The following is a 26986-nucleotide window of genomic DNA, read 5'->3' on the forward strand; positions in this document are numbered from 1 at the left end:
CTTCCTAATTTGAACATATATGTTGAATTGGAAGAACTGGAATTGTCTTTAGACCATTGAGATGAAGTTGTTGAACATTATCATAAGGTTCATGTATAGAAGTAACAGAATTACTTTCCTGATTTTTAGATGTGTGGTTTTTAACAACAGAGGAGTAGCAGGAGAGAATCTCTTGGTAAGTAAATTTAAATGATGTCTTAATTTTTTAAATGATCATTTATAGATTTATGGTGAAAAGCATGTTATTTTATATTTAAAACATTTTTTTTGCTTAAATAGTATAAGTGCATAGTAGAAAAATACAGGTAAGAAACAAACAAACAAAAAAGGGAAATTTACAAGACCCAAGACCCATAATTATCCAGCCAGAAAAATCTTCTTGGTCTGTGTTCATTCGGATCATATATATGTATATACATATGTAATCTATTTATGTTTTTGTAAATAAATTTCTATTTTTTTATAATTCCATTTTATTTATTTTTATGTGGTGCTGAGGATCGAACCCACTGCCTCACACATAGTAGGCAAGTGCTCTACCACTGAGCCACAACCCCAGCCCCAAATTTGTATTTTTTAAAATTTTTATTTATTCAGTTATTTTGTGGTACTTGGTATTGAACTCAGGGGCACTCTACCACTCCCTATCCCTTCTTTTTTGTTGTTGTTGGTTTTGGTTTTTTGTTTTGAGACAGTCTTGCTAAATTGACCAGGCTGGCCTTGAATTTGTCATCCTCCTGCCTTAGCCTCCGGAGGAGCTGGGCTTACAAGCTGCACCTCCTCATCCAGCTTGAAATTCTATTTTTATAACAACTTTGTATTTACTATATTCTAAGATCAGTGATATTTATCTACATCATTTTTTAAAGTTTTTTTTTAAAAGAGAGAGATGAGAGAGAGAGAAAGAGAGTTTTAATATATTTTAGTTCTCGGCGGACACATCTTTTTTTTTTTTTTTTTTTGTATGTGGAGCTGAGGATCGAACCCGGGCCGCACGCATGCCAGGCGAGCGCGCTACCACTTGAGCCACATCCCCAGCCCTATCTACATCATTTTTAATGCAAACATATTCTTCAAAAAAATAAACCAGTACAGGCTGGGCATGGTGGTCCATGCATGCAATACAGCAATTTGGAGAGGTTGAAGTCAGGAGAATCACAAGTTCAAGGCCAGCCTCAGCAACTTAGTGAGGCTTTGTCTGAGAATAATAAATTATAAGGGCTGAGGATGTAGCTCAGCTAAGTGCTCAAATCCCTGGTACTGAAAACCAAAAAAATAAAAATCCCAGTGCCGGCTAGGGTTATTGCTCAGTGGTAGAATGCTCACCTAGCACATATGAAGTCCTGAGTTAGATTCCCAGCACCACAAAAACAAATAACCAGTACAAAACAAATTTACTAGTACAGTGATACTTTTTTTCCACTAATGAAAAAGATTATTTTTGTCATGAAAGAGATTGATTATATGTATATGCCTATTTGCCATCCATACTTTTTTCTTAGAGACCACATTATTTAAACTTTTTTATTTAAATCAGGTCTTTCCCCCCTCTAACTCCTAGTTTTTTCCAGGATAGGTTTTCTCCCACCTCTTAGGAAATCATCACTCTAGCTAGGTGTGTTGGTGCACTCCTATAAGGTGGCACACATCTGCAATTCTAGCAGCTTGGGAGGCTGAGGCAGGAGGATCATAAGTTATAGATCAGCCTCAGTAACTTAGCAAGGCCTAAGCAACTCAGTGAGACCCTGACTCAAAATAGAAAACAAACAAACAAAAAAAATGGTTGGGGTTATAGCTCAGTGGTAAAGCACCCCTGGGTTAAATCTTCAGTGCCTGCCCCCGCCAACAACAACAACAACAAAAAAAGATAGGAAGAAAGAAAGAGGGCTGGAGTTGTGGCTCAGCAGTAGAATGCTCGCCTAGCACCTGAGAGGCCCTGGTTCGATCCTCGGCACCACATAAAAATAAATAAACAAAATAAAGGTGTTGTGTCTAACTAAAAAAAATAAAATAAATATTTAAAAAGAAAGAAAGAAAGAAAATCACCACGCTATCTAATGTTTAACCTGTGCATTACACTTGCTGAACTTTTGTTACAGCTTTTTGTCCTTTAGTTCCTTACTACTTCAGCAGGTCAAAGGTAACTCTATCAGAATTGAAAGAGTTTTGCGTCATTGATACAGAATGATATTAAGACTATAAATAATTTAGTCATGCTGGACATAAAAATTTATAGTCGTGTTACAAATGTCAGCACTTTATGAGAACCTGGAAAGAAAGAGCTCTTATACTTCGCTTTACAGTGACTTAGGCCCTGGAGGAAAATGAGATCAATATGATTCAAAAGCAAAAGATGTAAAGCATTTCTGGTCTTATTCAGTGCCTCCTAATTAATAGTTTGATGTCAAACTTCACATTTCCTCACTTAGTCCAGCTCTTTAGGAATCTTGTAGACACAGGCAGCATTCTAAAGGAAAAGATCTGAATTTGTCACTGTGGTCTTGGACCATGGAAATCATTTTGGGCAACTCCTGTCTGCTGTGTATTTTTATTTATATATTTGTTTGTTTGTTTTTGGTACTGAGGAGTGGTTGCAGAGATGTTTCACCCCTGGGCTACATCTCCAATCCTTTTTTAAAATAATTTTACTTAATTTATTATTATTATTATTATTATTATTTTAATGTGGTGCTGAGGCTCAAACTCAGTGCCTCAGACATACGAGGCAAGTGCTCCACCACTGAACTACAACCCCAGCCCCTCCAACCTTTTTATTTTTTGAGACAGGGTCTCACTAAGTTGCTTAGGGCCTCACTAAGTTGCTGAGGCTGGCCTTGGCTGTGCAATCTTCCTGTCTCAGCCCCCCTAGTTGCTGGGATTACAGGTGTGCACCACTGTGCCTGGCTTGCTATGTATTATTGTATGTGCTTGTGTAGGGGGAAGACGTGGTCTGAGACTCTCACAGAAATAATGTGCTACAAGCAGAGTCTATTAGGTCCATAAAGTAAGGTTATCTGTTCATTCAGCAAAACTATAGGGTATACCTATTAAATCAGGCACTCTGCAAAGCAGGCGGGTGAGTTGTATTCACATCGAGACATAACTCTAATCCTTAGGAGCCTACCCTTCAGTTGCAGGAGTCAAGTACACAAAATGTGTGTGATTCAATGCCAAGTGTAACTATAGGAAGATTTATTAAGACTACAGAACACAAAGGGAAGGTATAACCAACTGCCTGAAGAAAAAAATGTCACATTTTGGATCAACTCCTTAACTTATAGCTGGATAATGATAATTTTATCTAATATTCACTGAGTCTTTAGAACGTATCAGTTATTTTTTTCGTCCTTAATATTCAGCAATAGAAGCATCTCAGTGATTTAGGTAAGTATAGCCATCATCATTCATATTTTCCAGGTGAAGAAAAAGAAAGTCAGGAAGGTTAAGAACTTGCCCAGCCAAGAACTGGTAGAGTCAGGACTCAGACCCACATGTACTTGGGTTCTTTTTTTTTTTTTTCCCAATATTGAAAAATCATTATTTATTTGACAGATAACTTCTGAATTCATATAAAGAAATGACAATAACTTGTGTATATATTCATTCAAAACATTTTAATTAAGCACCAAGTAGAACAGTTTCCGATCTTTTCACCAAAAATACTTTTATCATTGAAAGACTGCCTCGAACTTAGTTTATTTTAGGGGGTGTGTGTGTGCAGGGATACCAGGGATTGAACTCAGGGGCATTCAACCACTGAGCCACATCCCCAGTCCTCTTTTGTATTTTATTTAGAGACAGGGTCTCATTGAGTTGCTTAGCACCTGGCTTTTGCTGAGGCTGGCTTTGAACTCACAATCCTTCCTCAGCCTCCCGAGCCACTGGGATTACAGGTGTGTGCCATCAACACTGGGCATTTATTTAGATTTTTAATTAAGAAACTTAAAGCTGCCAATCAGAGCTTTTTACTCATAAGGGTTTTAACCTGATCATCTCATTTAAAAGTAAAAAATAACTTTTAAATTTGACCTATACAATCCAACCAAGGGGAGATATGCTGGCCTCAAGCTAGTCATCACAGGACGTAGGTCCACAAGCCAAGTATCATCCTCACAAACAAAATGAGTAATATGTATATACAAAAGGAGTACAAAATACATGTTCCTGTATATCCCAGGGGAGTAATGCCTATTTCCCATGAGCATACAATGCAGCAAGGGGCACAGAAAAAGGTACCATTCACTACCCCACAAGACAATGGAAGGAATAAAAGTCCTGTGCCCTGGAATAGAGTGGGCACTTTGTGGACCAGGTGACATCCAGACCACACCAGGAACATGAGTGGATATCAAGGCGCATGAGGAGGGATCTCCAGGGTTGGAAAGGACAAAATGAACCGAGACACAGCCACAGACATACTGACTATTGAGAAGACAGAGGAGTGTTTGTACTGGCCAAAGGGATATAATCTAAGAGTTGCATAAAACAGAAAAGAAAACCTCTTCTGACAAGAGGGCAAAATACCTTCCCCACAGAGGATCCCCATGTTCTCTGTGGAGGTGAAGGAGCCAAGGATCACTCTGTAGGTCACCCTCCACCCCAAGGCTCTAGGTTCTTGGAATCAAATCCATTGAGCAAGAACCTTCCTTCATGTAAACTGCCTTTTCTCCAAAAAGTAAAACAAAAACACAAGAAAACAAAATAAAACTCAAAAGAAAAAGAATCAGACCAAGCTTTGACCCCCTTGTCCATCACTTGTGTCCCAGCTGTCACGCTAGGGAGACTGGGTCTGCTCTGTTCTTCACACTGGTTCATTACTGCCAGGCCTCCAGCATGTTGTGCTCGTAATACAGCACACACCGCACAACACATACACTCACCCAAACAAAAGGCAGCATCAACTTAAGGATCTACTGTAATATTACTACGCTAACCTAGCATACTTTAAACCTTTTTTTTTCTGACATTATTTACAAAATATCTGCACTCTGTACTGCTATGGAAGCCTTACAAATGTTGCATTAGGGCTGGGGTCATGGCTCAGTGGTAGAGCGCTTGCCTAGCATGTGTGAGGTGCTGGGTTTGATCCTCAGCACCCCATAAAAATAAATAAATGAAATAAAGTTATTGTGTCTAACTACAACTAAAAAAAATATTAAGGAAAAAAACCATTGCATTAGATTCCTCTTCTTGAGGTAGTTCAAAGTCTTGAGACAGCAAATTTACATATTTTTCTCTACTACCATGGATTTGTAGTAATCGTAAAAAGCCTAAAACCAAATTCCTTCTCCCCTGATTCTAGGAGTACTTTAATTTTCCTCCCTCAGATCATAACAAATTAACAACTGGGGGAAAATTATATATATATATATTATATAAATTATATATAAAATTTTAAAAACAAGCAAAATAATCAAGAAAAAAATCTGTGGCAAACTAATAGTCTAAACTTTGCTACAGACAAAACAAACAAGGATCGACGAACCTGGGCCACACGCATGCCAGGCGAGCGCGCTACCGCTTGAGCCACATCCCCAGCCCCTGTACTTGTGTTCTTGACCATTATGCTAAACTCCCTCTTACTGTTCAGGAAGTAACAGGACTTATTCTATAAGAGTAGAGTCAGATTTTGAAAAATCATGTGTAGAATCCTAAGAAACAGTATTGAACCAATGCCACTTGGAAGCAGGGGCCTAATTTGATCATGATCATGTTTTAGAAGAACCATGGCAGTGATGTGTAGAAAAGAGAATGTGGAGGAAGGGGCTGGATGCTGGAAGACCATTAGAAATCAGTCACTACAGATCCACCTAGAGTTTAGAGTTTGAAAATAGACATAGAGGGAATAAAGAAGAGAGAACAGAAATGAATGAATTCGTGAGACCAAAAGAACAGTATTAATTGTCTTGTGGGAAGTGAAAAGAGGGGTGTCAAGGGTAACATTTTCAGATTGGCTAGTGGATAAAAGGTGCTAATATTTGCTGAAATAGAAAAATTAAGAGAGTTTAAAAGATCTTGATGTGATAAAGATAAATTCTCTTTTAGATGTTGTGTTATTCTGTTTTCCTCTGCCATAACAAAGTACCTGAGATGAAGTAATTTATAAAGAACAGAAATTTATTTGGCTCACTATTCTGAAGGTTGGGAAATCCAAGAGCATGGTGCCAGCATCTGCTTGGTATCTGGTGAGGGCCTCTGTCTACATCATAACATGGCAGTGATCATTGCATGGTGAGACACAGGAAGTGTGCCAGCTCAGTTCTCTCTTTCTCTGCTCATCAGACCATCGTGAGGGTCCTACTCCTATGACCTCATCTAACCCAAATTACTTTCCAAAGGCCCCACCTCCAAACACAAATTTGGAAGAACTTTTGGGAGACACATTAAAACCAAAGCAGATAGTTAGGGTGCTTTTAGATTATCCAGGTGGAAATTTCTAGTAAACATTTGGATACATGCACTGATTCCCAGGAGAGAGATGAAGGCTGTAAATGGAGATTGGGACATTCAGTGAGCAGATACATGTTGGGGCCCAGGAGTGGCTGAGATTACTTGAGGAGGATTTGTAGAATTAAAGGGAAGAGGTCTATGGATAGAATCTTAGAAAACAACAAAAAGCTGGATGTGGTGGCAAATGCCTGTGATCCCTGTTACTCAGAAGGCTGAGGCAGAAGGAGCAAGACCCTGTCTCAAAATGAAAAAGGTGGGATATAGCTCTAAGAAGCCCCAAGTTAAAATTCTGTTCTCACCACTATCCAGCTAAGTGATAGAGTACAAGTTAAATAACCTCTCTGTGTCTCTTTTTTTACCTGAAAATGATGATAATATACACGTGCCATTTCACAAGGATGTTTGAAGTTCACACAGCATAACAAGTCTAAAAATATCTTGTGAAATAAAGCTTTTTATCTCTAAGGCATAATTGCTATTGTATTAACTCATTAGTTTATTGGTGTACAAGAAGCATATACTTAATTATAATGAATTTTCTCTCTTAAATTTCTTTGTTAAAGTAGTTGTTCTAAAAGGATATAGTTAAAATTATATTTTGGTCATTCAATGTCTTTAATTCTGTCTTAAATTGGTTCACAAAAACAAGATGCCAGTATTGATTATTAGAGCTCACTTTGACAGATTCCTTGGTAATTCTTCTTTCTGTCTCACAGCTATGAATAATTACTCTTTCAGACTAAGAGAAATTCTTAAGTTTATTTATACCTCTCCTTGTTCCAGAAAGGATTTAATCTGGCTCAGACCCAGAGTAAGAAAGATCTTAGGTAGGCATAAAAAAGAACAAAAGGTGAATCAGCAAATATCAAACAGGAAGAAACTGTTCCTAACTGAAATTAACCCAAAAGAACTAGCAACAGTGAAATGGAATTTGGGGTAAGCAGTTTCCCTAGGAATAGACAAATGCAAGAGTAAAGGCTTTGCTGAAATATGTCAGAGATATACTGAGAATTTATAAGGATTATCATGGCTCCTGCAGACAACTGAGGAAGCAGAAAATTTCCAGTACCATTTTGTCCTCATTAATGAGTCACTGAGGCTTGAGGTCTTTCTCACTAGGAAATAAGAAGCCTGTGCCTCACCTCCCTGCATCTGTTTGCTTTAGGAAACAGACAGCCCAGGCTCAGTATATGGAACCTCACATTTCTGCAGGGTTCTTGGGGCCCTTGGAGTAGATGGGAATCTTTTCTTCTGTCCTTGTAGGATAGTTTTCAAGGATAGGAATCCAAGAATCCAACTTATCCACAAACTTCCTTATATTACTAATTACTTTCTGAATTTAGCCTAGGAATGATAATTTACAAAGAATTTAGACAAAATTGAGTTTGTTGAAAACTGCCTATGAGCCCCTTGTTTTTTTGTTGTGTTTTTTTTGTTGTTGTTGTTGTTGTTTTGTTACCGGGTCATACATACTTTTATGTGTCTAGGGCCAGCAAGAAAAGTCTCCTCACCACTTTGGAAACAGGTTTGGCAGTTTCTACAAAGTTAAACATCACTGGAAGAGACACGAAAAGATACGTTCTCACAAAAACTTGAACACAAGTATTTTTAACAGTATTATTCATAATAGCCAGAAGGTAGAAACAACCCAGATATCCATAATGGATGAAGGCATAGATAAAATGGGATATATCCATATCATGGAATATTAGTCCTCATCAGAAAGGAATGAAGGCTGGGTGTGCATGGTGGCACACATCTGTAATCCTAGCACTTCAGGAGGCTGAGGTAGGAGGATCGCAAGTTCAAAGCCAGCTTCAGCAACTTAGCAAGACTCTAAGCACCTTAGACCTGTTTTAAAATAAAAAATAAAAAGGGCTAGGATGGGGGCTGGGGTTGTAGCTCAGTGGTTGAGCATTTGCCTCACATGTGTGAGGCACTGGTTTCCATCCTCAGCACAACATAAAAAAAATAAATAAATAAATAAATAAAAGAGGATGTGATATTCATCTACAACTAAAAAAAATGTTTGGAAAAAAAAAGGGCTGGGATGTGGTTTAATGGTTAAACTCCTCTGAGTTCAATTTCTGGTACCCAAAAATAAAAATAAATTTAGAAAAAGAATGAAGTGCTGATACATGCTATAACATGGATGGATGACCCTTCTATGTATTATTTTGTGTGCATGTGTGTGATACTGGAGATCAAACCCAGGGGTGACTTACCACTGAATAATATCGCCAGCCCTTTTTAATTTTTTAATTTTGATACAGGGTCTTGCTAAATTGCCCAGGCTGGGCTTGAACTTGCAATCTTGCTGCCTCAGGCTCCCAAGTCACTGGGATTACAAGTACCAGCCCTTTTATTTTTTATTTTGAGACAGGGTCTCACTAAATTGCTTAGGGCCTTGCTAAATTGCTGAGGCTGGCTTTGAAACTTTTAATCCTCCTGCCTCCCCCTCCTGAGCCACTGCAGTTACAGGCATGCGCCACCTGGCTAAAATATTTTTCAGTGAATTGTTAATTTAAAAAAAATGATGATAATACTGTAAACCAACTCCCTGCACACTATTTAAGTAAACTGACTTCTGTTCTCCTGTTAGCGGAAGCAAATTCTAATTCACACTCCTAAAGGCCAACCCCTTATCTCATCCTGTGCTGGCCCTTTGAATGGCTTTACTTCAGAGGTTCTCAGTCCCAGAAACTTCATTGACAGATGAAGGACACCTCTGGGGAAGTTGGGTGACTAATCTGAGACCAGGAAAACTGATCAATGGCTGTAGAGCAGGAACTCAGACTGTCCAATGTGGTATGTAGCCCTTTTGGTGGTACTGGCTTTCAGTCAAGTGGGACTGAATACTGAGGGGGATGTAAGGAATGTTTTCAGAGAGAGTTTTCTCTTCAGCTTCACACACTTTGGGTAGTTAAGGATTCAGATCTGGAGCAATCTGATCTTTGCCTATTTGGCTTTTCCATAGAGGGTGTTAGGAGGGATTTAAAGCTCTTCCCCCTCCTGAGTTTTCAAAAAGGATTAAGAAACTTCCTTTATGGCATGATGAAGCCGGAGCCTCAGGACACAGTGGCACAGGCCTGTAATCTCAGAGACTGGTAGGCCAAGACGGGGATGGCAAGTTTAAGGCCAGCCTTAGGGATTTTGGGAGATCTTATCTCAAAATAAAAAGAGGCTGAGGGTGTAGCTGTGGCAGAGAGCTTGCCTAGCACACACAACACCCTGGGTTCAATTCCTAGTGTTGTGGGAGAAAGCTTAAATAATTAAAGAATTTTAAAGTGAGCATGAATACCAGTAATCCCAGCTACTCAGGAGGCTGAGGCAGGAGGGTCACAAGTGAGAGATTAGCCTTGGTTAATTTAGCAAGACCCTCAGAAGCTTAGTGAAACTCTGTCTTAAAATTTTAAAAATTAAAAAAAAATGTTATGAATATTGCTCAGTGGTTGAGCACGCCTCATTTCAATCCCCAGTACCAAATGAATTAATAAATAGGACTAAGGATGTAGCTCAGTAGTCAAGCACTTGCCTAGCATGCACAAGGTCCTAGGTTCAATCCTTAGTAACATGTGCGCACACATACATACAATTGAAGTGTTAAAATATAATACTAAATAGATATAATAGATATAATAATAATTTCTTAGCTCACTACTATTTGTTGCATATGCCAGGTCCTCGATGACTGGGAGCACTCCTCCAAATACTGCAAGAAATCCCAGGAATTCAGACCCCCTCCCCCCCCCATGAGCTGATTTACCTTCTCCCAAGTCACTCTAGATAGATTTTTATCATTCTTGTCACTGCAGTTTCCTTCCTCTCTTGGCTCAGCTCTCACTCCATACTCTTCGAGCATTGGTTCTCAGCCTTGTCTGCACATTAGAATCCTCTGGGGAACTTGGAAAATTACCAAATCATGAACCCCTTCCTCTGTAATATTTTTTTTTAAACACTCTCCAGTGAAGGTCATGTGCAGAAGGATAAAAATCCCTGTGAGGTGGTGAGTCGTCCCTGAATCAGGTGAGCTTTGTCAGGCTCCCAATGTAGCTGTGGAAGAACATGAGACTTGCCTCTGAGTGATCTGAACTGAAAAGCACTGTCATCTGTCTATTGAACTGGTTCATGTTGTGGTGCAGCTTGTGTGGCATGACTGTGTAAGCATTGTCCAGAGCCAGTTGAAACATTAAACAGGAAAGTGGCACACAGGCCATCTTGGCCCAAGTTGACCAGGATAGCCCTTGGGGCCCTTTGTTTTGTGGTTAGTTATTTTCTTAAAAATTAACAAGCTCTCAGACAAATGTATACACTTGGTCATTTTATATGTCTGTCAGTGACTAGTCAAAATGATTGTGCGTTAAAAGTTGCTGATTTCCTTATGGGCATGTACTTTTTCTTTTCTGCAACTCCCTATTTGATGAACTCATACCCAAAAATAAGATCAATTGTCCTGGGGACAATTTGGACAGTTCACTAGATACTGGACAGGAGTTGGGTAGAATGAACCCCAAACAAATCACACTGTAGAGATCAATTATAGAGGCAGGGTATGGTGGTGCACGCCTGTAATCCCAGCGGCTCGGGAGGCTGAGGCAGGAGGATCACTAGTTCAAAGCCAGCCTCAGCAATTTAGTAAGGCCTTAAGCAACTCAGTGAGACTCATCTCAAAATAAAAAGGGATGGGTATGGAGCTCAGTGGTTAAGCACACCTAGGTTCAATCCCCAGTACCTCCCCAAAAACATCAATTACAGAGTAAAATTAGTCCTATAATAAAAACATAATTCCATTTTGGGAACCCATATTCACACAAGAATTGCAGGATTCTCTGTGTATGTCTACGGGAGGGTACTAGGGATTTAATCCACAGGTGCTTTACTACTGAGCTACACCCTAGCCCATTTTTATTTTTATTTTGAGAACAGGATCTCACTAAGTTGCCAAGGCTGGCCTCATATTTGTGATCCTCCTGCCTTGGCCTCCTTAGTTTTGGACTTACAGGCATGTACTCTCAGTTTACAGAGTGCATTAAATAGTGCCATGAAATATTTGAGTACAGATTTTTAAATACTTGACAGAAGACTATAAGATGAAATATCCTAAAGCCCTGATGATTATCAGACTTGTACAATGAAATACACATGAAATTTAAATGGTTTTTAAAAAGACACGTGTCTTTTTATGTTTTCCTTTTACTAGACAGAAAACTGAAAAATTTTTTTACTTTTTTTAATATATATATTTATTTTTTTTTAGTTATCAGTGGACACAACATCTTTGTTTGTATGTGGTGCTGAGGATCGAACCTGGGCCGCACTATGCCAGGCAAGCGCACTACCGCTTGAGCCACAACCCCAGCCTGAAAACTGAAATCCTTGACAGCCTGATTTAGGCTATCTGATTTAGGATGTGTGATAACTCTACCCCTGAGAAAGAGAAGGATTCTGAGTTATGTCCTCTACTGCAGATTAGCAAATTAATCTCCTCCCAGAATAGCTAGGGAGAGTCAGTCTACCTGATTAACAAGGTGAATTTTAAAATTTGTTTCTAGACCAAAAAGAAAAAAAAATTTTTTTTCATTTTGGAGGGATAATTAATGATATATATATACAAAGTGGGTAAAATATCAATAATATCCCAAAAGAAACAGCAAATAAGAATATTGAGAGCATTTGTCAGAGTATTACTCAGAATGATAATATTGTCAATACCAAAAAAATAACTTTTTTAGTAAAAAATTTAAAAATTCTGAAACAGGTCATCTAAACCTAGGATGAGAAATATTTTTTTCAAGTCAGTTTTTTGTTTTTTAGAAGCCTTTACTTGATTAAGAAGGAAAATTAGATATAGACCACAGATAAATACAAAGTACATACATTATTATTTTCTTATTACATAAGAATTATTTATACTTTATTATTCCCATCAATACTTTTTTAAAAAATTAACCTCTAAAAACCATTAAACAGTTTGTGATAATTCTTGTTCTCTGACCATAGTTGCAGTTGAACGAACTAAACAGAACAATTTTGGTTTGTAATTACTGTCAAATTATTCAAACTATTTTATAAAATATTTATTTCTTTTCATTTTATTTATTTGATACTAGGGATTTAACCCAGGATTGCTTTACCACTCAGCTACATCCCAGTCCTCAAAGTTTTCATTTTGAGGCAGGGTCTTAATATGTTGCTGAGACTGGCCTTGAACTTGGCCTTGAACTTGATATTCTCCTGCCTCAGTCACCCAAGTCTGGGATTACAAGTGTACAATACCACACTTGACTAATTTATAGAAAATTTATGCCCAAACATCTGCTAGAAAGTGTCCTGCCTTTTAGATTTTCTCTATTTTTTTTTCCAAAGTACCTTTCCCATCCTCATTTTTCCCTAGAAGTTTTACCACCCAGCTGAATCTTGCCAGGTCTTCCTTTATCCCTTTTCTGATTAGGTGTGGTTTAATTTACCCCTGTCCTGGGAGCATGGCAAAAGACAGGAATTACCACAATAAGATAGTTGCTAGTTGCATTAGTAGTCCTAGTAACTGAGAATTAACTAGTCTTTGGACTAAAGAGCTTCTAATTATAGTGAATTATTTTTTAGTAGGACCCAAGTTTTTTCTTTAAGTCCTGTTTGTTTCTTTTCTTCTTCTCCTCCTCCTCCTCCTCCTCCTCCTCCCCCCCCTCCCCCTCCTCCTCCCCCTCCCCTTCCCTCTCCCCCTCCCCCTCCTCCTCCTCCTCCTCCCCAGGAGCATTTTACCCGTTTTACCAGATTGAACCCAGCGGGGCATATAACCACTGAACCACATCCCCAGCCCTTTTTGTTTTTTATTTTGAGACAGGGTCTCACTAAATTGGTGATGCTGGCTTTGAACTTGTGATCCTCCTGCCTCAATATCCTGAGTTGCTGGGATGACAGGTGTGCACCACTGTGCCCGGCTAGGCTCATGATCCATGAAGAAAAGAAGGCCCGTGATATTCCCATCGGAGCCCATCAAATAGCAAGAGATTGTATAACATAAGGGCCTAGTTCTGCATATGAAACATAATGATCAGGACTTCTCCCTTGCAGTACTGTTTGTCTGAGTTTAGTTTGACCAGTGTTGAAGTGTGTGACAAGTATTCAGTTTGACTGTCAGAGATAGAAGTGAATAGGGAAGTAATAGACACCCATGGAATACTAGGCAATTAGGGGCAGAAGTAGGAAAAAGCTATAAGGCAACAGGATCATGTCTGACCTGTTGTCTGGCATTTGTTCAAGTCAGAGTTTCAGTAGTCAAAGTTGACAGTATGTGACACTTGGCATATGAAGTTTACACAGGTTACAAAGATATTAAGCTTCCTCGCCAGCAAGAAAACAGCAGTGCCCCATTGACCTGAATCTGGACACGTAGAGATATAGTAAAATGCAGAGCTGGAAAGAATACTTAGCATCCTATGGTAGAGGCCTCAAACTCTCGGCTGAGGAGTTTATACTTAATTCCATTTGCAGTGGAAAGCCAGTGAAGCAAAAAGACTGCATTACTAGAACTGGAAGTGCCCTTTAAGAAGTTTAATCCAAGAGTGCACTGGATATAGAAATATGGGTGACTATGAGAAAATGCTAGTTGTCACCCAGTTACCAGGTCATTGCTACATTCTAGGTGAGAGGTAAAAAGGCCTTGTAGCAGAGACTGTCAGTGCCACACCTTATCTTCTTGGCACTTACCATTCCTTTGCTAAGGGCTCCCAACTGTAAGCCCCTGCCTGTCTTTGAGGGGTTTCCTTAGCTACTAGAGCCACCTAGGCCTGTTTCAAGGGTAGACCAGAAGTTCCAGGGAATCAAATTCCTCCAGGAGCAGCTTTCAGCCAGATACTGAAGGGAATTGGTGAATAAATAACCTAACTCCCTTGCCATCTTTTTTTTGGTGGTGGGGGGGGATGGTTCTGGGGATTGAACTCAGGGCTTTGTGCATGCAAGGCAAGCACTCTACCAGCTGAGCTATATCCCCAGCCCTCCCTTGCCATCTTGTTGGGATCATTTTTTTAATTTTTTAGCCATTGATGGGCCTTTTCTTTTGTTCATTTATTTTTATGTGGTGCTAAGAGTCAAACCCAGTGCCTCACACATGCTAGGCAAGCACTCTTATCACTGAGCCACAACCCTGGTTCCTTGTTGGGATCATTTTAAGTCACATTCAACACACTGTCCCACAGTATCTCAAGGGAATTGATTCTTAGTTGCCTATAGCCATAAACTGCTTGATAACATTTCCTTTATTGACATCTTACCTTTTCTGACTCATTTCACCATATCCCTGCAGAAACTTGGCATCACCTTCCAAATGAAGCTGCTCACACTTACACCCTTGCCTCAAGTGCCCCTTTGACAGAACCCAGTTTACCAGACATTTAGTATAGTGGAAAGGAGGAGTTTCTTGTGTGTCCTGCAAGAGGTCCTGAGGAAGAAGAACCTGCAGGACTTGACCCTTTATCAACCACTTGGGGAGAGGGCAATGTCACCTACAGTTTTAACTATGAAAATCTAGGTGTCACCTATGGAAAATGGGCACTTAGGAGTAATGGGAATTTTCATGAAGAGAAAGGGTTTATTTTTGGACATTTTGCATTTGAAGTACTAGTGGAACATTACAAGAGCTAGAAGTTCTAGCTGCCTGCTAGAACTTGGAAATTTGGATCTGGAGTTTGTGACAAAAGTGAGAGTGGAGATTTGGTTTGATCATTGCATAGAAGTCGTTGATGAAGCTGTAGAGGTGGATAACACCTTCAAGAATTAGGTATTGACTAGAGGGTAAGCAGTTGCAAGCCTAAGAATGGATGCCCACATTTGGGGTTGTAGGAAGAATGACAGGAACTGGGTGAGGAATGGACAGCCAGCGACAGTAGGAACCAACAGGCTGGAGCCATCTAGGATGCTCGGAGGAGCAGGCAAAAGAAAGTCTATGTAGAAAGGTTCTAGGTTTGCTGCATTTCCAGTTCTGGTAACTTTTGATCCATAGTGGTGGGGCATTCTGTGTTGAGACATAATCAGGTTAGCTTATGTTAACCGTATATTGTGAGCCTGGTGTGGTAGCGACCCATTTGTCATCTCAGTATGACTTGAGAGGCTGAGACAGGAGGATTACAACTTGAGGCCAGCCTCAGCAAATTAGCAAGATTCTGTCTCAAAATAAAAAATAAACCGGGTTAGGTATATACCTCAGTGTTAGCACCCCTGGGTTCAGTCACTAGTGCCAAAAAGAAAAAAAAACAAACAACAACAAAAAAAAAAATGGGCTGGCATTACAGCTTAGTAGTAGAGTGCTTGCCTAGCTCGTGTGAGGCACTGGGTTCTAGCCTCAGCACCACATAAAAATGAATAAAATAAAGGTATTATATCCACCTACGGCTTAAAAAATATTTTGAGGGCTGGAATTGTGGCTCATTGGTAGAGTGCTTGCCTGGCACATGGGAGGTACTGGGTTTGAGCCTCAGCATCACATTAAAAAAGTACATAAATAAAATAAAGTTATTTTAAAAAATTTTGGGGGAAAAGGCATATATTACAGTGAACACACTTGAGCCTTATGATATGCTATTGTAAAAGAAAAGATTTAATTGAGAAACCAGACTGTATATTGCTTTATCTAGTGTAAAGCCAGTGGCAGGAGGCCACACTACTTCATTGGCAGTATTATCCTTTTTTTTTTAATTGATGGGCCTTTATTTTATTTATTTGTATGTGGCTCTGAGAATCAAACCCAGTGCCTCACTCATGCTAGGCAAGCACTCTACCACTGAGCTACAATCCCAGCCCTAGTATTATCCATTTTGATCTTAATGTTATCTATTTGGAGACAAGTGTTTACAGAAAAACAAGCACCTCTGTCCAAGAATTCCAGGTATTAATTTATTTGATATATATCTCATGGAACCATGGTACTTTATAAGAACTAGTTTGCTTATTGCAATGTAATCTAGACTTTGCTAACTTGAGACCTTTGGCAAGTTATTCAAACTTGCTGGGCCTGATTTTCCTTGTATGTAAATAAGGAAGCAGATCTGTTGTCCATTCTGGCACTAAGACTCTGTGATCTCAATTTTCCATAGTCTATTTTTCTTATACTCTGTGTGTGTGTGTGTGTGTGTGTGTCTGTGTGCGCGCACACACACAATCCCAGACATACACACATACTTTACTTACAGCCTGTATATGTTCATAAAAAATTCAGAAACTTTAAGGCTATTCAGTGTCAATAGACATGTACAAAAAAAAAATACTAAGAATGATTCCTTCACCTAAAATTATCATGACAAATTCTGCAGTCATTACAAATGAACATTGTGGAAGGTATTGTTTTATTTTAGGTTTTTTTTTTCTTTTTTACTGAATTTGTACCCCTTAAGTTCATTTAATCACAAAGGGTTTTTTTGTTTGTTTTATTTTGATTGTTGTTTCTTTTTCTTTTCTATCTCAATTTAATCACTTACTGTTAAAATGTTACAGGAGTGCTGGGCACAGTGTCTCACACCTATAATCCCAGCAGCTTGGGAGGCTGAGGCAGGAAGATCGAAAGTTCAAAGCCAACTTTAGCAACTTAGTGAGGCCCTAAGGACTTAACGAGACCCAGTCTCAAAATTAAAATATAAAATAAAAAAGGGCTGGAGATGTGTGTCAGTGGTTAAGTGCCTCTGAGTTTGATCCCTTGGTACCCAGAAAGAAAAAATAAGTTACAGGAGTCATTAACTTCTTAATTCAGTTTCCTCACTTCTAAAATAGATATAATAGCATCTTCTTTACTTTTTTGTAGATACTAATTTAATTATTCAGTAAGTGTTACAGTTAGATTAATATTTGTCTTTTGGAGCATTCCATATTTGCATATTGAAAAGATGGCAGTATGTAATAGGTAGTGTATCAGGGATGAGGTTAATTGGATGGATTGCTGAAAATTGTAATTTTCTCCAACTACACATTAGTGGTTGAACAGTAGGTGATGTATAATCTTCTTAGTATGATTATGGCTTATAGGAATATTAAACTTGGAGTGGTGAGGATAACTGATTTCAGTGTTTTTATTAGTAATGAATAATGCTATCAGATTCATCTTCTTGTCATTACATTTCAGGTTATTTTTCTCATATAGATATTTTATTCACATACCCACACATATATTCAATGTAGAGGATTGTTCTCTCCTCCCAGACCTCAAGCGAAACATTTGTGAAGCTTTCCTGCTATAAACAAAGCCCTTATTGAAGAATTTCACATGAAAACCATTTGTTTTGATGCATTATGTATTAGGCATAATCAGCTTTACATAGCTTAACATTTTTAAGTGTCTGTTGCAGTGTAGCACAGTTGGGGCTACGTATAAATACTGTTATAAAAGAAAATATTTACTTGGTAAGTCAGACTGTATATTATTGCCTTATCTGGAGGAAAGGCAGTCCCAGGAACTTTACTCTCTCATTGGCAGATAACACTCAGGGTGGAGAAAGTAGTGCCACAATTTAGTACTTGTTGGCACTATTAGAAAGCCTTTTTACTGGGGCTGAGGTTATGGCTCAGTGGTAGAGCACTCGCCTAGCATGTGTGAGGCACTGGGTTTGATCCTCAGCACCACATTAAAAAAATAAATAAATAAAACAAAGGTATTATGTCCATCTACAACTAAAAAATTTTTTTAAAAAAAGAAAGCCTTTTTACTTACTTGTGTATTTTCTAAAAACTAATTATTTTGGCTTTGGGGACAATATAATTCTACCCTTGCCATACAGTTTCACGTACCTGTAAACCCCAGCAAGGCTGAGGGAGGAGGATTGTGAGGACAGCCTCAGCCACTTAGACCCTGTCTCAAAATAAAATAATAAAAAGGTCTGACTTTAGATAGGAAAAAGGAGAGGGAGGGAGCATGGGAGTAGGAAAGACAGTGGAATGAGATGGACATCATTACCCTAAGTACATATATGAAGACACGAATGGTGTGACTCTACTTTGTGTACAACCAGAGATATGAAACATTGTGTTCTATATGTGTACTATGAATTGAAATGCATTCTAATGTCATGCATAACAAACTAGAATAAATAAATAAAATTTTAAAAATAAAAAGGTCTGGAGAAATAGCTCAGTGGTAAAGTGCCCCTGGGTTCTATCCATAGTACCATCCCCGCCACACACACACAAAAAAAAAATATCCATAATTCTACTTTTTCTTCCTATATTGACTCTTCTTCTTAAGGTAGAGACACATTTGAGTGTAGTAAATTGTATGTGTTTAACGGAAGGTATTTGTAATGGTTTTGTCCCATATGCGTCAAGTCTTCTTGCATGTCCAAAGTCTTTTTGTTAGTACCAACCCATTCACACTCACTCCAAATGGCACATATATGTACTGCAAGATAGAAAATGAAAAGTTAAACTATTATTAAGAGAATGTGCAAAGATTTTTTTTCATACTGATGACTTCTTGCTCATTTTTTAACACTTCTGCTTTATACAAATCATTAACCTCACATTTTAATTTTTTTTGCTCTACTTGTCACTGCTTGCAGACGCCAAGGACTTACTGTTGTGCTAACACTGAAGACTTGGAGACAGTTATTCACCATGTCCACAGCCTGTACCCTTCTGCTCCTTTTCTGGCAGCTGGGGTTTCAATGGGAGGGTAAGGTTTTCCCTTTCTAAAATACCTAAGAGGGAAGTGTTCTTATTAGCTACCTCCTAGACATGCTAACATAAGTGTTTTTTTTAATCATATCTTATCACATGTTTGAAGGAAGGAAGGAATTAATTTGGGTGAAGTTTAATATTTTCCTTGACTGTTAGTCTCTATGATCAAAGGGTACCAGTCTTTTTCCTCAGGGCAGTTCTGCTTTTGTGAATCTGAACCCCACAAAGCTGATTTGTGTCACATTGCTACCCCATTGGCCTTCTGGTCTCCATGCTTCTCCACCATTGCTTTGGCTGCATCCTCCTTGAATACTGGGGAAGCTGAACCTGCAGCATGATATTTGCTGTGAGCATGCTATATCATAAACATAGACCAAACACATTGTGTCTTTCCACAATGTCAGTATTTATGGAATAATAATAAATTCACAGGCTATACCACTTCTATCAGTGTTGCTAAACACTTGTCTGTTACCTGGTAGACATAAGCTAGACAATCACAGGTTCTTTTATTCCAACCTTAATTCCTAGTATCTGTAATACTCAAGTCATACATCACACTTTACACAGGTGTGTGTGTGTGTGTATATATATATATACACACACACACACACACATATATGTTTCAGAAAGGCTAAGAAAGAATTAGGGCAGCCACAGGGGTTCAGAAGGCTGAATTGAGAGGAAAAGCAGAAAGCTGATATGAATGCAAAGAATTACTGTAGGTGATCAGATAAGATTACTGAATCAGCTAAAGAACTGACAGTTCAGGACACAGAACTGTCAAAGCACAGGAATTTATTCTAGGCCAAGGTTTGGACATCAGTAGTTTCACATTGTCAGTGTGGTGTCTCCGCTTGACATCTTGGCTTGGAGTGGGGCTTGCATGGTCATCGAGGGCAGGAGAAACTGCATTCTGCTAAAGCCTGGGGACAGAGACTCAGAGGTGGAAGGCTGTGGTGATTTTCCTGGGCAAGCCCATGTTGAGTGACCAGCGATCGGGTCCAGTTTCTGCTGAGCACAGTCTCAGGGTGCTCCTCCTTTTATGGGTCTCAAGTGAGGGCGTTGCATCACTTGGTGGTTTATGTGCTTGACAAAGTTGTGGGCCTGGCTTTTCCAGTATAAGTTCGATACACCCATGCATCCCTGTGCTTCTAGTCAATTTGATACATTCACCGGTGGTCATTCATATTAGCATTTATTTATCAGTTTGTGTCTTATGATTGTGCCAGGCAGACGGTGGTGGGTTTTTTTGTACAAACAAAGTGTGGTGTTGTTCCACCTCAGCACTTAAACTCAAAATGGAGTAGCTTATGACAAACTACTGCTTTATAAAATGGAGTAACAAAGGTTTAGGCACAGTCTGAAAACTACTGTTCTGTACACCGTGTAATAACTCAGCAGAGCCTGATCTCCACAATGTATATCACTCCAGTCACAGAAATTCTCAAGTGACCTTCCAAATTATTTTTTTCATAGGTAGCATTTTGTTTTGTTTTGTTTTGTTTTGTTGCTGGGCAAATAGGCCTAATGTGGAATGTTCTCCTAGAAACTGAAATTCTGTTGTTAATCCCCTAATTCCAGCTGCTGCTTTATTATAATGGTTCGTGCTATTTGTCATTACATTAGAGCTTATTTGGAATTTTTATTTGCCATATTTAATATTTAGGCTTATTTCTACTAATTATTTATGTGTTTTTGTTCTAGTGAGAGAGAGCTTAAGGAAATTCAAATTTTTTTTATCTAGCTTTTTATTGTTTTAGATTCCTTACATCAGTGTCCAAAAACTACCTTCTAATGCTGGGGATCAGGGCCTCATGCATGCTAGGCAAGCATTCTACCACTAAGCTATACTCCCCCAGCCCCAAAGATACTTTTTTAAATCAGTTAACACTTGAAATTTTAAAAAAAAATGCTTTCTCTTCATTTTGTAATTGATTTATCTGTCATTTCAGTTTTCACAACATCTTAGGAGTATGTATGCTTGAAAGTGAACAGCCTTTATTAATGACAGACTCTGAAAAATAGGCTTTAACCAGAGCCTTTTAGATTCTGATAAACATAAAACTAAGAAGGCAAGAATACATCTGTTACATTAGCATGGAAGGTCTGCCCTGACCTACTAAAGGAAGAAATCTGAATCAATGCAGAAAAAAGGCAGAATTTCTTCATTTTCCTTAACAGACAGAATTTAGTTTCTCTTTCCTTCCCCCCACATAATGTGAAGCCTAAAGGACAGGGTGAGAGCTGAACTTTTCCCCCTTAATCATACATTCTTGACTTTCTTTCTTTTTCTTACTTTCTTTTTTTTTTTTTTTTTTTAAGGCCAGACCTTATATAAACAGGCCCACATTCTTTATTCAGAAGCTCCTGGGAAAAGCCTATTCATGCCACACTGAAGCCTCAGTGCTTGAAGGCAGAACTTGACCGTTAGCCTTTACAGCTGGTTGAATATTAATGTCTTGTAAATTACTTGAAAGAAGCATCCTTTCTAGTTGCCTAGCACTGTGACACAGTCCCAACTGGCCTTACAACACTTGGGGATGTGTTTTGAAGCTTGACACATTTTTCTTTTGGAGATGCAGCTGACAAAAGCATAGTCTGAGGAAGATTCTTAGGCCCAGTGCCCCCATGCACGCGGTAATCCCCACGCCTGTGATGCCTGGGGCCAGATGTAGGCTTTGAGCTATAGCTGAGTCAAGTCAGGGACCCCTTGCTACTATAGACTCAGATTCTAGTCTCCCATTGAGATGGTAAATACGCTTTAAAAATGTATAGCCATTCCAAATATATATGGGAGACAAAAATACACCCCATAAACTCATCACCCAGCTTCAATTAATTATCAGCCCACAGATACTCGTGTTTCATCAGTAGGATTCTCCTTCCCCACTCCTTCCCAAGTCTCATAATTGTTAGCTATATCTCAGACATCATTTATTCATATTTCAGTTGAGTCTAGAGATATAACTCAGTGGCAGAGTGTCTGCTTAGTATGCAGGAAGGAGGCCCTGGGTTTAATACCCAGCACCACAAAAATTAAGAAATAAATATTTTACTTGGATAATTTCTTGTGTAGTTTATGTTCTCATCAGTTTACAATCTCATACATCCTCTATCCAAGAATGATACAGTAAATGGATTTTTGGAGCAGGGAGATGGAATAGGGGCTTGCTCTGTCTAACCCAAGCATTACCCACAGTGTCTCCAGGAATGGTGCACAAAAACATTTTTAAAAAGTAAACACATAAATATTTCTAATGTTGTCTCTAAAAAGCGGATTCTCTCTTTAAAAAAAAATTATTATCCTACCTGAACAAAATTAATGTATTATCAAATACTCAGTCATTGCTCATATTTTTTACAATGTCTGTTTATTTATTTGATTTTATAGTTTATTTGATACAGGAACCAGATAAGTTTCACCCACATCTTGGGATTGGTATGTCTCTTAAGTCTCTTAATCCATGGGTTCTTTCTCCATCTCACTCTCTTTTTTTTTCCTTGTAGTTTTTTTCTTTTTTCTTTTGGTAATGGGGTAAGTAAATGGTTGTTTGTGTGTTTCTGTCAAAGTAAAAGAACCTTTTGGGGGGTAACGTCTTGGAATTATTTTGCTCCTGAATAATAACCACGGATTACCCAAACATGTTTGGTCTTGTCTCTTCCTGGGTCTTTCTACTCCCTTCCAGCCCTTGCAGTTTATAAATTTAAAGCCTCCTAGCAATATCCGACCTTCAGCTGAACAAGTAGGACCACCAAAACTAGAACCCTAGAAAAATCCCTTTGCAGGAATGGAAGCACGACCCTTTATATGGCTTAGTGAACCACCATGCTATATCCAGCTAATAGAGGAATATTAAATTTTAAATATTAAATATTAAATTAATTTTCTAAAGCAACATGTCCACTTTCCTTCTAAAATTTCATCACATTCACCCTGAAAGTCATTCTTTCAGTTGGGGTGAGGGGAAAAGAGTGAAGAAGAATATTTCTCCTTTTTTTCCTGTTTTATAACCTGAGCAATTGAAAAAATTAATAAATAAATATTAAGTACAGAAAATAGAGAAATGGAATTTAGTACATCATCCTTTCTTTTAGTTGACAGTGTTAAGCTTAGATTTTTGAGATTATTAGATTAAATTCAGTTCTTGTCCTTCTTACCAGTATAGAATTAGGAAAACTGATCAAATAAAAGGAAAACATGGGACTGGAGATAAGCACAGATAGCAGGAAGGAGTAGGAAGAGAAAATAAGTTACTTTAGGCGCCTGTTGCTCTGCCACAACTCAGAAAGTCTAACTCTAGACTGGAGAATCCTCCAGTGCCTTGCTGTAGGGGACACGGGTATCTCAGCGACTAGGATGGCCACCCAGACCAATTTACAATCTCTGGGGCACCACCTGGACATCAGTGATAGTTTTACAAACTCCCCAGGTGATTCCAATGTGCAGTCACATTTGAGATTGACTCCCTGTGTGGATTTCTCTTGCGTTCTCATGCTTTACTTCATAGAAGGAAACAGATACAGAAATAACTGTATGTGTCCCATCCACAGTATATTTAACTGCATTACACATATGTGTATGAAGTGAAGAAAGAACAGAGATATTTGCTTATGTAAACACTGGTTTATATTTTTCTCCTCTATAATTAGTATGACGTTTACGCTTGGAAATGACATATCTTGGGCTGGGGTTGTAGCTCAGGGTTAGAGTGCTTGCCTAGCATGTGTGAGGCACTGGGTTAGATCCTCAGCACCACATAAAAATAAATGAATAAATAAAGGTATTGTATCCATCTACAACTAAAAAAAAAAAGTTTTAAAAAAAGACATTAGGCATTTTGACAGATATAAAAATTTGTTACCAAGTTTCCTGTTTCTCCTCATTTTAGAATGCTGCTTCTAAATTACCTGGGGAAAATTGGGCCCAAAACTCCTTTGATGGCAGCTGCCACTTTTTCAGTTGGTTGGAATACTTTTGCTTGCTCAGAGTCATTGGAGAAACCACTGAACTGGCTGCTTTTTAATTACTATCTGACAACCTGCCTTCAGTCTTCAGTTAATAAGTAAGTCATCTTTAAAATTTTTTGTCTCAGGGCTGGGATTGTGGCTCAGTGGTAGAGTGCTTGCCTGGCATGTGAGGCCCTGGGTTCGATCCTCAGCACCACATAAAAATAAAGGCATTGTGTTGAGTCCATCTACACCTAAGAAATACATATTTTAAAAAAATTGTCTCCAAACTTTTAGATCACATGACCCAACAGTAAAAACATTTAAGGCATAACACTGTCAATATATGTATATTTGTTTATATATGACTTTACTATGTACCAGAATATTTTCTATGTGTGAATGTATGCAAAAATAAAAAACTATAAGCATAAGCTAAACTTATAGATAAAAATCATAATGTTGGGGCTGGGGTTGTGGCTCAGTGGTAGAGCGCTTGCCTGGCATGTGTGAGGCCCTGGGTTCAATTCTCAGCACTGCATATAAATAAATAAAGAAAATAAAGGTCTGCCAACAACTAAAAAAATATTTTTAAAAAAGTCATAATGTGGGCTGGGGATGTGGCTCAAGCAGTAACTCGATTGCCTGGCATGTGCGAGGCGCTGGGTTCGATCCTCAACACCACATAAAAAAAATAAAATAAAGATGTTGTGTCCGCCGAAAAAACTGAAAAATAAATATTAAAAAATTCTCTCTCTCTCTTAAAAAAAAAGTCATAATGTTTTCTTTAAGGGTCACTGCTCTAAATCACTGTGAAATTATTTCTAACAAACGTCCGAGTGTGGTGGTACACACTTGTAATTCCAGAAACTCTGAAGGCTGAGGCAGGAGGGAGGATTACAAGTTCAAGGCAGCCTCAGCAAGTTAGCAAGACACGGTCTCAAAAAAACAAAACAAAACAAAACAACAGTATTGTGGATACAGCTCAGTGGTAAAGCGCTCCTGGCTTCAATGTCCACTACCAAAAAAAAAAATTATTCTAAAGAACTAAAACATTTTGGAATATGTTAAAGCAAAATTATGATTATGGGCTATTCCCTTAGATTTTCTGGTTTTTGCTAATTTTGTCAGTACCTAATTCTTTCCCAGGTAGTAAGCACTTGGTACTTTCAGTGTTGAATAATACAACTTAAGCATGTGCTTACAAGCATAGTATGTTTTAGAAATAAGATAATGCAATTCTTGTGCATACTCTTAGCTTGCAGTTATTACACTAACAAAATACTGTCTTTGCTGCATTAATTTTTCTGGAATTCTTTGTGTATCTTCTAACAGTTAAATTGGCATGATAAAGAACATACAGATGCCAGGTGTGGTGATGCACACCTGTGATCATAGTGGCTGGGAAGGCTGAGGAAGGAGGATTCAGAGTTCAAAGCCAGCCTCAGCAACTTAGCAAGGCCCTAAGCAACTCAGCAAGACCCTGTCTCAAATTAAATACAAAAAAGGGCTGGGGATGAGGCTCAGTAGTTAAGTGCCCCTGAGTTCAATCCAGATTAAAAAAGAAGAAGAACCTGCAGCTGTTTCTGTTTATTCCTTTATGGTAGGTTTTTTTTGGGGGGGGGTGGGGGAGGGTATTGAATATAAGGGTTGCTTTACCACTGAGCTATGCCTCCAACCTCCTGAACCCCCCCCATCCCCCACCCCTGCTTTTTGAGACAAGGTCTTGCTAAATTGCTGAAGCTGGCCTTGAACTTGTGATCTTCCTGCCTCAGCCTCCCAAGTAGTTGGGATTATAGATGTTTGAGTCCACGCCCAGCTTGCATACTAATTTTTTAAAAATATTGGTCACTTTTCTTGTACAACCAATCTATAAGACCCTGCGTTCAATTTCTAGAACCCCCAACCCTGCAAAAAAAATTACCTTCAGAACAAACATCAATGTATTACTTTTACTGTATCTAATTAAACAAATGTTTTTGAGTGCCAACTTTGTGCCCTGTTCTAGGCTATCTAGTTATTTGTTATTATGTATTTTAGGTATGATTGAGGTAGAAATGATCTTAATTATTGTTCTGAAATTCTTTTGTTCCAGGCACCGCCATATGTTTGTAAAACAAATTGATATGGATCATGTCATGAAGGTAGGAGATAAACTTTATGTAGTACTTTATTTACTCTTTTAACTACAAGAGAATATAAAATTTGTTTTTGTTTCTCAGGCTAAATCTATCAGAGAATTTGATAAGCGATTCACTTCTGTCATGTTTGGATACCGAACAATCGATGATTATTATACTGATGCCAGCCCAAATCGTAGATTGAATTCAGTAGGAATTCCAGTATTGTGCCTGAATTCTGTGGATGATGTTTTCTCACCAAGTCATGGTAAAATTAACGTTTTTGTATCTATTTTTTCATGAATTAACTTTTTAAATATTGTTCTGTTTTAAAAAAATGTAATAACCCCGGGCACAGTTGCACATACCTGTAATCCCAGTGACTAGGGAAGTTGAGGCAGGAGGATCAAAAGTTTGAGGCCAGCCTCAGTAACTTAGCGAGAACCTGTCTCAAAATAAAAAATAAAAGGGCTGGGGATGTGGCTCAGTAGTAGAGCACTTCTCTGTACAATCCCTAGTGCCAGAGAAAAAATTAATAAATAAAATATCACTCATAATTATGTTTTCCACTGTGATTAAAAAAATAACTAAATACTCACAATTTAGTATCTAAATGTCTCAGATCATGTCTTAAATGTTTTCAGAGTCCATTATCTAGTCCAGGGACTCCAGAGCATCTCAGAACAAATTAGGACTCAATATTTTCTTGTTCTCATTTTTATAACCTTTCCTTCTTATCAAATACACTGTTCTTTGGAAAGGTTATGTTACAATATCTTTGCCTCAGGAGAACATTGTCATGACTTGCCTTT

At 38.4% G+C, this 26986-nt stretch overlaps 1 protein-coding gene and 1 pseudogene across 5 annotated transcripts in view; both read left to right on the forward strand.

Moving 5' to 3' along the window:
- Abhd3 (abhydrolase domain containing 3, phospholipase) overlaps positions 1-26986 on the forward strand; it is a 48781-nt gene that overhangs the window by 18660 nt on the left and 3135 nt on the right. For 2 of the 5 annotated variants that reach the window (XM_078030285.1, XM_078030288.1), the window contains 5 exons: positions 130-175; positions 18987-19099; positions 23997-24170; positions 26150-26198; positions 26277-26442. In XM_078030285.1, coding sequence (XP_077886411.1) covers positions 130-175; positions 18987-19099; positions 23997-24170; positions 26150-26198; positions 26277-26442 — 548 coding nt within the window. The remainder of the gene's footprint in view (positions 1-129; positions 176-18986; positions 19100-23996; positions 24171-26149; positions 26199-26276; positions 26443-26986) is intronic. The other 3 variants (XM_078030286.1, XM_078030289.1, XM_078030287.1) reach the window with 2 other exon arrangements.
- LOC120886664 (U2 spliceosomal RNA) lies at positions 22151-22331 on the forward strand (annotated as a pseudogene).

Source organism: Ictidomys tridecemlineatus, chromosome 13, assembly GCF_052094955.1.
Source record: "Ictidomys tridecemlineatus isolate mIctTri1 chromosome 13, mIctTri1.hap1, whole genome shotgun sequence".
Taxonomy (NCBI): domain Eukaryota; kingdom Metazoa; phylum Chordata; class Mammalia; order Rodentia; family Sciuridae; genus Ictidomys; species Ictidomys tridecemlineatus.